Below are 9,762 nucleotides of genomic sequence, written 5' to 3'. Positions count from 1 at the left end.
TTACACTTTCTGATACACAATCCTTTCAATAGTATGTCCTGATATTTGAAAAAAAATATTAAAAGTGTGTAAGGTTTTCCTACTCCTCTACTGATGTTTATATTTATAAGGGTCCTTTCAGCCAGGGAGAAACAGACTAGAGCCCCTCTCTTGCAACTGGATCTAGGTAGTAAGCCCTTGTGCCTGTATGGTGCCTGACTGAAGTCAATGGGGCTTCAAGCAGACACAAGCATTCACCAGTGAGGATCCAACTGCAGGATCAGGGCCTGACCTATTCAGTGAGGCTCATCATCACAAAATAAACAAACTGAAAAAAAGAGACTAATATTTTGGTTTGATAATTTCTTTCAGCAACAGCGATGTTAAGTGTTACCCGTCACTACAGTGGGTACTATATTTCAAACAAGTCTAATTTTCAAGTTGATGGTTTCTCTTTAGTGGCAGAAAACAGGGTACCCCATTATGGTATTAACTCACTCACACTGTCAACACTTACAACTCTTTCCCAGGGACCCTAGTCAAGTGTCAAAATTTATCCCTATTTTAAACTGCATACAATTACCACTGACTTTATTCTGACTCCAAATATTGAATTTAAACTGATCATCATGGGGAATAAACAGGTAACATTAAGCATTTGCCAATGTGTATTTTTATTCATTCTACATCACATTTTACACTTTGCAGCACAGCGTTTCATTGTTACCTTGCTTGAAGCCATTCACTTCTCTGGACACTGCTGCAAAGCCACATGCAGTTTTCCAAATATACATCCCCCACCCAATGTGATGGAAATGAAATTTCATTTTGTATTGAGAAAAATGTTCTAACTTCACTGCTTAACGGCATGGGCTCCAAACCCACCAACAACAGCAAAATCTTCCAAAGTTCTACGTGGTAGAGAAAATTCATGAAATCTTCAACAGGATCCAAAACCAGCATAAAAGCATGTTTTGTCCTTTTAAATAAACAGTGGTAGGTCACTGACCCAGGATCCCTTCCCTTGCATCCAGACAGCACAGCTTCACCACACTTGGCAACTTCGGATCAACTCCTGCAGCGCTTTTATTCCTTCCATGCTCTTGTCCTTCAAAGCTAGAGCCAGGAGAACAGGTTTGTTCCCAGCTTCCTGAGACACAAATGTCACCAGGTTTTTAGCACAAACATGGATGAGGGGCTGAAAAGTAAAAAAACACAGTCCTTCAGTTCAGAGAATCTTCCCACCCTATTCACTCACTACTAATGGAATGCACCTGGAGTATCTTTTTACTAAGCATATTAAGGATTTATCTATACTGGACTGAAACTGGATTTGCTGACATGTAAATGTAAAGACAGCCAGGTCTTTACATTCACCACAGACTTTGAAATGGTATTATAGCCCTTGGTTAAAGTCACATACTGATTTTGATAGAATAATGTAGACTTTAAAAAAAAAAGGTGAGGCTAAGGGCATTAGCAGGAGAAAAGAGATATAATTCCCTTTAATTGGGGTTTCTCTAACAAGTATGCCCAATTTGACCAGATTTTACTTACATCCATCTTGCTACATATATTTATCTGAAGTTTAATTTTGTTTGGTTTTGTTTCAACACTGGTTTGTGGGTTTTGGCAGCATGCATCGCCACAAAAGGCTAGGCAGGAAGTACTTCGTTCTCATGTTAATCAAAGTTTTCCTCAAGGTTGTTTAGATTAATTATTTAACATACAATACAAAGGAGCAGATAATGGACATACATGCAAGACTCGGGGAAATGATTTCTCCCATATGTAACAGGAAGAGCCACTAATTAACATAAGGTAATATCAGAAACTGAATGTGCTCTTCTGCTCCATTTTGACAAGTGCACATCACACCAAGGCTGTAACCACCCTGTCTACAGGCAGACACGACACAGGTGAGAACTACATAAAGACGAGCTGCTAAGAGGATCAGGAACCTGTCACATTGCTGAGGTTTTTTTGTTTTTGTTTTTCCCTGTTTGGGGTTAGCAAGCAACACAAGACAGTTCTAACTGCACTGTAAAACCAGGTAATCTTGCAGTATTCTGTAACTTTATATTTAGTTCCTGTCTAATTGATGTTTTCCAAAATATATTATTGTTTTCTCTTGTTTCTGTAAAATAGTCAATGAGAACTCATTTTAAGCCAAAATGAATTGCATAACTGACTTATCTAGGGCAACTGGTGGCAAGCACAGTTGGGGGGGAAGCTGAAGTCAATTATAGGAGAGGCAAAGGTTTGGAGAAAAGAAGTGGTGAGATGGGAAAACTGACTGGGACAAGCACCTGAGAAAGGTTAGTGAAAGCCATTACACTTGATCCTGCACCACTGAAGTCAATGGGAGCTGCAAAGCACCGTAAGAATAACCGGGTATGAAGTGACAGATCCCATATATGCCTTGAGTGTAGATTCAATTAGACATTTGTTATGTTAAATGCCAGTTGAATGCCCAAGCTTTACTGATGACCCACTCCTCTCCTAGTACAGGATTCTTTAATCGTACCACTGCACAACTACACATCAGCTGCTTAACAGGCTCGAATTTTGAATTCCCCTTCAATCTTCAGGACCACATGCTCTGCTTTGTACCTCATCTGTGCCCAGCAGCACTTTTGTGGTGAGTGAAGGTTTGCTGACGTCATTGGCTATTGTGCTGGGGTCCACAGAGACAAGCGTTCCCATCTTCCCATACTGCGTCACCACCACAAGAATGGAGTTGGAGAAGGCCGTGCACACCACCTCTGTTGGGACACCCCTCACCACCTCCTCTCTCTGCTTCGAAGTCACAATCGGTTTTGCTGCCATGGCAGAGGTCTTAATTGCTGAGTAAAATAATATATTAGTATTAGATATAAAAACAGTAACTAAGGGCCATAAAAAGGCTTAATATTTTCATTAAATTTAAAAGACCTGTTAAGTTGTTTTAATGATATAAATATGCCCAGAGATGTATGCAACAGGTGCAGCTGTATATAAATAATCAGGAACATCTGATGCCTGGGTGTATCTGACTCAGAAGTGAATTTTAACTGCCCATCATTAGAGAGCTACATTTAGGCTACACATACAAGTTGCTATTTATAGGTTTTTATGCCATTCATAGTTTGACACTGATTACAACTGTTTTTGTGTCACATACAGCAGATCATATAGTCCTATTAGGCTTGGGTCCTGACTCCCAGAGCGAGGTCTCCTGGTCCCTGCTAGAGCACGGTTTCTCTCAAGCAGTGGTGTAGCCAGCATGGGATATTTGGGTGGGTCCCGATTTTGGATGGGGAGGGCAATTATGGGAGGGAGGGAGGGGGACGGGGAGGGCATGAGGGATGGGGGCCCACCTTCCCTTACCCCCTGCAGCTGGGTGATGGATGGACCTTTGGCCAGGGGCTCCCCGGGGACACACCCAGCTCCGCTCTCCAGCGCGCACAGCTCCCGGCTCCCTTCCAGGTCCCACTGCCAGGCCTGGCTACCCCAGGCAGTGGGCCTACTTTTTTTGAAGATCTCTTCTACCACTGCCGGATGCCCACTTGTTTGCCCTCCTCCCATTGGCAGACTAGCCATTGGGCTAACCCAGGCCCCTGGAAAAATGGGCACTCCCGCGCCCCCATCCACTCTGCCCATCCAACGCTCCTGCCAGGGAGCAGGATGGGAACACCAGGGCTTTCCCTGTTCTACCCAGCCCCGGCAGGAGTGCCAGGCAGGCAGAGTGGGGCAAGACCCGTGCCCCAACCTTGACAGGAGTGCAGGGCAGGTGGGCAGAGTGGGGCAAGCGCTGGGGCCAGAGCAGAGCCGGGGGGAGGGGGAGTCCTTAATGTTAAGTGTGTGGGCTAGGTGTCTACACCCCTGCTCTCAAGATGGACCAAATCCAGAACCATTTTGCCAAACTTCCCTACCCAAATGTTGAGGATTGGGATAAAACGGGGCTAGTAGAACCACCCGGCTTGTGCTTAAGGACACCCCTTCTTTGGAGCCTGGCGTTCTCCCGGGCCAGTGATTCCCATTCTGCATCCGTTTTACCTTGACCGAAATCCCGGGGGAAGACTTGGGCTGATCACTCAGAGCCACCATTCGCCCAGTGTCTCCTCTGTTCTCCTAACACCCATTGCTCCCCCCGCGGGCGGGCGGACTGAGGCTGGGTCGGGATCACACCCCGATCCCAACCCCCAACTAGACCCTGGAGCCAGGCGCAGGCTCACACCGTGATCCCACCCCCAGACTCAAGGCAGGGTCAGAGTCACACCAAGATCCGGCCCCAAGGCCTGGCCTGGAGCCCTGGGCGGGGTCGCGCCCGCCATGGGCCCAACTAGCTCCAGCTCCCGCCCCGCCTCCAGGCCCAGGAAACCGGGCGCCATAGTAGGGGCCTGGGCCGGGCCCGCCTGGGAGGCGAGACCAGCCCGGGGCCCGCCCGGGAGAAGGCGGCGACCGGGACCAGGGCCTAGCCCGCACCGGCCTCACCCTGGCAGTTCCGCCGCGTCCTCTCCTCTCCTGCCCGGCGGCTCCCTCGGTCATCGGCCGCTGCTGCTCCAGCCGAGCCCGCTCTCCGCGCTGGGCGCCGCCGCTGAGTCACTCTGAGCCCGCCCCGGCCTGGGCGTCACCGCGGGCCCCTCCGAGCGGGGAGCCTCCCCCATGCGGCCCCATGGAGCGGGGAGCCCCCCCTGTATCCGGCCCTTCCGAGCGGGGAGCCCCCCCCATGCGGCCCCACGGAGCGGGGAGCCCCCCCCCCGTCCCCCCCCCGCCCCCCCCCCCGGCGCCTCTCCAGCCCCACCGAGATGGGAGTCCCCCCGCATCTCTCCGGCCCCACCAAACGGAGAACCCCTCCTGCATGCAGGCTCCATCCGAGCAGGGAGCCCCCCGATCCCCTCCGGTCTCCCTAGCATCCTGGCCCCAATAAGCAGAGAGTGCCCCTCACTCCCATCCTGGCCCTGTACCTCCCAATCCCATCTCTCCCCAGCTACACAGAGTGGGGAAGATGTCCATGCACCCAGCTCACCCTAACCCCCTCACTTATCTCTCCCAGCCTTGCAGAGCAGGGAAGTCCCCTCCGCACCCTGCTCCCCACATACCCGCTGTCCCCACAGAGTAGGAGTCACCTGAACACCGCACTTCCTCCAGGTCCCACCAGCCCCATACACAGGGACGGTCCTCCAGAACCCTGCTCACCCCATTCCCCATGGCCTCACTGAGCGGGGGAGACCCTTCCACATCCCTGCCCTACAGAACTAGGCAGTCCCCTTTTCAACCAGCCCACTCCTTGCTTCCCGCAGTCCTACAGACCATTAGGGACACTCATACTCCAAAGCAAATGGGGAGGAACCCCAGCTAACCTGACAGCCATAGCCCCATCTCTGGCTCGCCTTGCCCAGTGCCTATGAGGGAGGGTGGTGAGAAGGAAGAGGTCTCTGAGCCAACAGATTCAATCCCTCTGAATATAGGCACAGCACTTTCTCCAGGTTTAGTAACATCATTCTTCAACTACGAGAAAGGGACCAAGAGACTTTCTCCGTTGGATCATGTGAACTGGAACCATAAACTCCCTGAACATTAAATCTCACCGAATGAGGGTCAATCCATCCTCCTCCTCATATCCACTCATTATACTCCACACCTGAACATAGCCATTATATGAATATCATACTCTCATATCTCAATGTCTGTACTTTGACCCATCAACCTTTTACCCCCAATGGGGGATATTGCGGATTATGTATTCCTTACAACACCTGATCTTAAACCGAACTTCGCATCCCTCGATAGTCTGTACCTTATTCCCTGATAACCAGAAACTACTGTGCTTAAACTCTGTACCATTCACTTTTTTTTTTAAACATCATCTTAATAAAATTTTTAAATTGAAAGCGTTCCCTCTGGGAGTGCGTTGGGGGCCCTCAGAGCCTGCTTTCCACCCTGGCAAGCCAGCTTTGGTAGCTGCCTTGACCCAACTGTTGAAATGCTGATGTTCCTAGTCATTTAAACATCTCTAAGGCATCGACTGTATAAACTCCAAGGACATTCTGAAATGGCCTTGACTTCCTTTTGAGCTACTGTCTGCATGTTTTAAATTCTTTAATTGCTCTCTTGGGATGTTTCCATCTATTCACCAGCTAGAGCAAAATTCATGCTGCAGAAAAGTTGCCCGCTCTCTCCAAAGAATCCCAGCTTCCCATCTGTGACCAGAATGTGAAGGTCTGTTTGGAGAGATGGAGGTTGGAATAAGGTGAATCTTAGCCCCAAAGCAGAGAATAGCAGTTCAGAAATGGCTTGGTTCCCTGTTTCCATATGTGGTTCTGAACATCCCTGGCTCTTCTCTCAGCATGTTGGTACCCAAAATGTTAAAGGCCTGACTGAAACTGGCAAACAAGAAGGAACTCAAAACCAGGCCTGTCATATTTGAGTGGAAGGACTCTTCTTGGTGTAAGTCCAATGCTCCGTAGTGTTTGCATCCTTGGCCGTGTACATTGTAATGGCTGTTTCCTGTAGATTTGAATGAGTCATTGAGATCAGATGGCAGGGGCTCTCTTTTGGCCATTGAACTCTTTGGGAATGTTTTCAGATATAGGATGTGCTGGGAGGCGAGACCAGCCCGGGGCCCGCCTGAGTGAGGGATCAGGCCACAAATTGGGTAAATCCCGCCTTTTGGCTTGTCATGGTAGGCAGCATGGCTGATGTTATAATTATGTATTATTTGCATTATTCTAGTGCCTAGGGGTCTCAGTGTATGATCCTGTAATGCAGGGGTTGGCAACGTTCGGCAAGCGGCTCGCCAGGGTAAGCACCCTGGCGGGCCGAGCCAGTTTTATTTACCTACTGACGCAGCAGGTTCAGCCCATCGCGGCCCCCACTGGCCGCGGTTCGTCGTCCCGGGCCAATGGGGGCGGCGAGAAGCCGCGGCCAGCACATCTGGCGAGCCGCGTGCCGAACGTTGCCGACCCCTGCTGTAATGCAAACAGTTACTGTACATCCTTTTCAGCAGTTCCATGTTCTTCATGTGCCCTAATTCATTTTTTAATCAAAAACGTAATTTAAAGTAGCTTGTCTAAAGTGGCAGTGTGGTCTAATGGGAAGAGCCCTGGACTGGTTCTATTCCCAGGCCTAACAGGTGACCTTGGGCAACTTACATCAGCCTCTGTGACTCAGTTTCCCCATCTGTAAAATGGGGATATATGATTTAACCTCCTTTGTAAAGGGCTTTGAGATCTACTGATGAAAAGCACTATATAAGAGTGGGGTATTATTGATAGAAAACAGGCATCTGTTTGACAGTTCAAAAAAAGAAATACTAAAAATGTAATATATATATAATAAATATCTTAAAAACTTCAGTTTTTTTGTTTTCCCCAAATTCTTGACCTTTGCTAAGCCTGGAATAACATTTTTGGCCTAGATACACATCCCTAAAAATTAGGATTTCTTAAAGAATACCCAGTGCAACCTTCAGCACTGTTGTATGTAATACTATTAATTATATAAAGCTATATATAATGCTAAAATAAATGTCCCCAAACCTTTATTTCCATTTCCCCCCTCACATCCTGCCCTTCCACCACACACACCAATCTTGGCAACAAGAATTCTGAATTTCAGATCATCTGTCCAATCATCTTCTTTTTAAAGGCCCAGTGTTCTGAAGTGTTTTTGCATGAGAAGTTTAAATGAAACTTTAAATGAAGTTAACTGTTAGTCATAACGTTGAGAGTGCTTTAATAGAACTCCAGAGGGCAACAGAGTTCCATGGAAAGGCTCCGAACAGACTAAAGTTGCTGCCTTTGCTTGATACACAGAAGGGGGAGTCTTGATACCTTATCATCTGGCAAATCTCCTGTTTTCCAGCCCTGTGAAGAACCGACATTTCTCTCCTGTTTACTACAAGCATTCAAGGGGTTGCCTGTGTGACTGAGATAATGGCAGATGCTGTCAATAAGTCCTCCTGCCACCTCAAGAATGAAGTTTATTTCCACTGTACCCTCCTTGGAGGAGAATTTCATCTTATGAAAATAAAGGGCCAGATCCTTCCTGGCATCCTTTTTTTGCTGTGTCCCTGCTAACCTCTCTGGTCTCCTTTGTAGATGACTGGAGCACAAGGGGATCCATTTGATCTCAGGTCATAGGGAAACAGCACTCCGACCTGCACCTGAGGGACAAGCATGACTTTAGGAAGTAGGGAAACTTTTACTCCTTGAATCAAATGCTAATGCCGCCCTGTCAAGGGCCTGTGGAAAGTCTCCGAGTATAACAACCTGTGACCACATACCGGCAGACACCAGCAGGTGTTTGAACCTTGCATCTTCAGCACCAAAACCCCATAATCCCTTGTCGTGTATCCTAAAGAAGTACTTGTCAGTAAGTAGCAGGCTCTTATACTTGATGTGAGCCAGCCACTACAGGAGACATAACATACACCAAGCCAGTGTTGGGAGACAATTGTGAGCTTTCTCTGTCTCTTTGCCTCTCATTCTGCCTGTACTTGGATAGCTTTGGTGCTGACAGGGATACTTGTCTCCACAGATAATACTTTACACTTGTATATCACTTTTCATCCAAAAATTTCCAACCACTTCATGAACATTAGTGAATTAGCCTTCAGAAGCACCCCTATGAGGCAGGAAATTAGCACCCCCATTGTACGGAGAGGGAAACCAAAGCACAGAGACATTCAGCAATTCACATAAGTCATTTATAGAGGCTAAGATAGAATCCAGGAGTCCTTCCCTCCTCCCAGTTTCCTGCTCTAATTACTCAAGAAATATGAACCACTGTCTCAGAGACTGCAGAGAATTGGTGAGACTGCTGCCCAATACTCCCCCAGGGAAAACTGCCCACCATATTGCAGTTTTACATATTTGTTATTATTTATCTGAATCATTTCTTCTCAGGATAATTCTTTTAAAGACAATTAAGCGTCTGTGTGCTTTTAGATTGGAAGAGGGTTGCTTTTGATTATTATTTATTGTTTGTATTACTGTAGTGCCTCGGAGCCCTTGATGATCATCTCTCTATTTATATGAAGTGGTATGCAACCTCATGGAGCAGACACCCAGGCTCCAGAGCGCCCTAACATTTATTCCCTTTTCACTAGAAAACTACGCACCTGATGTTTCAGGACAACCATTAATAATCTCCGCTCTTGGGGGAGCCTCGCTATCAAAGCATCTGGTTGGTTTATTAGTTTACGGTTTATTAGTTTACAGGTTATTACTTCTGTGGTTTAGATTTCTGTCTTGTATTTCTGTGCTGCAGAATATAGACTATGGGCCAGAACCTCCGCAAAACTCTGCAAAACAGAAGCGTGGGGAGAGGAATTACTCTGCCCCCATGATCCTGAGGCTGTTGGGGGTGGTTTGGGCCCCTGGCATAGATAAGTTAATGGGTGGGACACTCCTGTGATACCACTCTGCTGGCCAAGGAGTGCCCAAGTGCTCTGTTCATCAGCTTGCTATCACTGAGAGATTCCCTTAGGCTGGGGGAAGCCCCCGCTTCCTGGTTAGGAAGCTTTCTGGCTACCCCATGCTGCCTGAGCACTGCAAAGCAGCCAGAGGACAAGCCAAGGAGCGGGCCCAATGATTTTTCCAAGATGATTCATTCTCCAGCTGTTAGTTTGTGTTGTGGGTTCTGATCTGGGAGTGCAAACAAAGCCTAAGGGCCGCCTTCTTCCTTTTAAATAACAGCTTGTGACCATCACTATTGCTGAGCAAACAGGGATCCCCTTATTTTTCTCATTTGGGGCCCAACTATGCCCTTTCTACTGTGAGCAGTGCTGGAGGGCAG

General features: G+C 47.8%; 1 protein-coding gene across 2 annotated transcripts; it reads right to left on the bottom strand.

Moving 5' to 3' along the window:
- Positions 1-634: 634 nt before the first annotated feature.
- Positions 635-4,614, bottom strand: PSMG3 (proteasome assembly chaperone 3). Of its 2 annotated transcripts, none has more exons than XM_034784727.1 (3): positions 4,456-4,614; positions 2,593-2,825; positions 635-1,177 (listed from the first exon to the last, which is right to left on the bottom strand). In XM_034784727.1, the coding sequence occupies exons 2-3, from the start codon at positions 2,806-2,808 to the stop codon at positions 1,025-1,027; spliced, it is 369 nt and encodes a 122-aa protein (XP_034640618.1). In that variant the 5' UTR covers positions 2,809-2,825; positions 4,456-4,614; the 3' UTR covers positions 635-1,024. The 2 variants fall into 2 exon arrangements, with proteins under 2 accessions (XP_034640618.1, XP_034640619.1); XM_034784728.1 differs by lacking the exon at positions 4,456-4,614 and adding an exon at positions 4,018-4,272.
- Between the last annotated feature and the right edge of the window lie 5,148 nt (positions 4,615-9,762).

Source organism: Trachemys scripta, chromosome 10 (genome assembly GCF_013100865.1).
Source record: "Trachemys scripta elegans isolate TJP31775 chromosome 10, CAS_Tse_1.0, whole genome shotgun sequence".
NCBI classification, from domain to species: domain Eukaryota; kingdom Metazoa; phylum Chordata; order Testudines; family Emydidae; genus Trachemys; species Trachemys scripta.
This window is presented reverse-complemented; position numbering and strand designations above follow the sequence as displayed.

What these genes read in the sequence shown, in the direction of transcription:
- PSMG3 (XM_034784727.1), bottom strand. Translation starts at nt 2,808, where the DNA reads ATGGCAGCAAAACCGATTGTGACTTCGAAGCAGAGAGAGGAGGTGGTG. An exon ending in TGCTGCTGGGCACAGATGAG is followed by an intron (nt 1,178 to 2,592) that starts GTACAAAGCAGA and finishes TTTACTTTTCAG; the next exon opens with CCCCTCATCCATGTTTGTGC.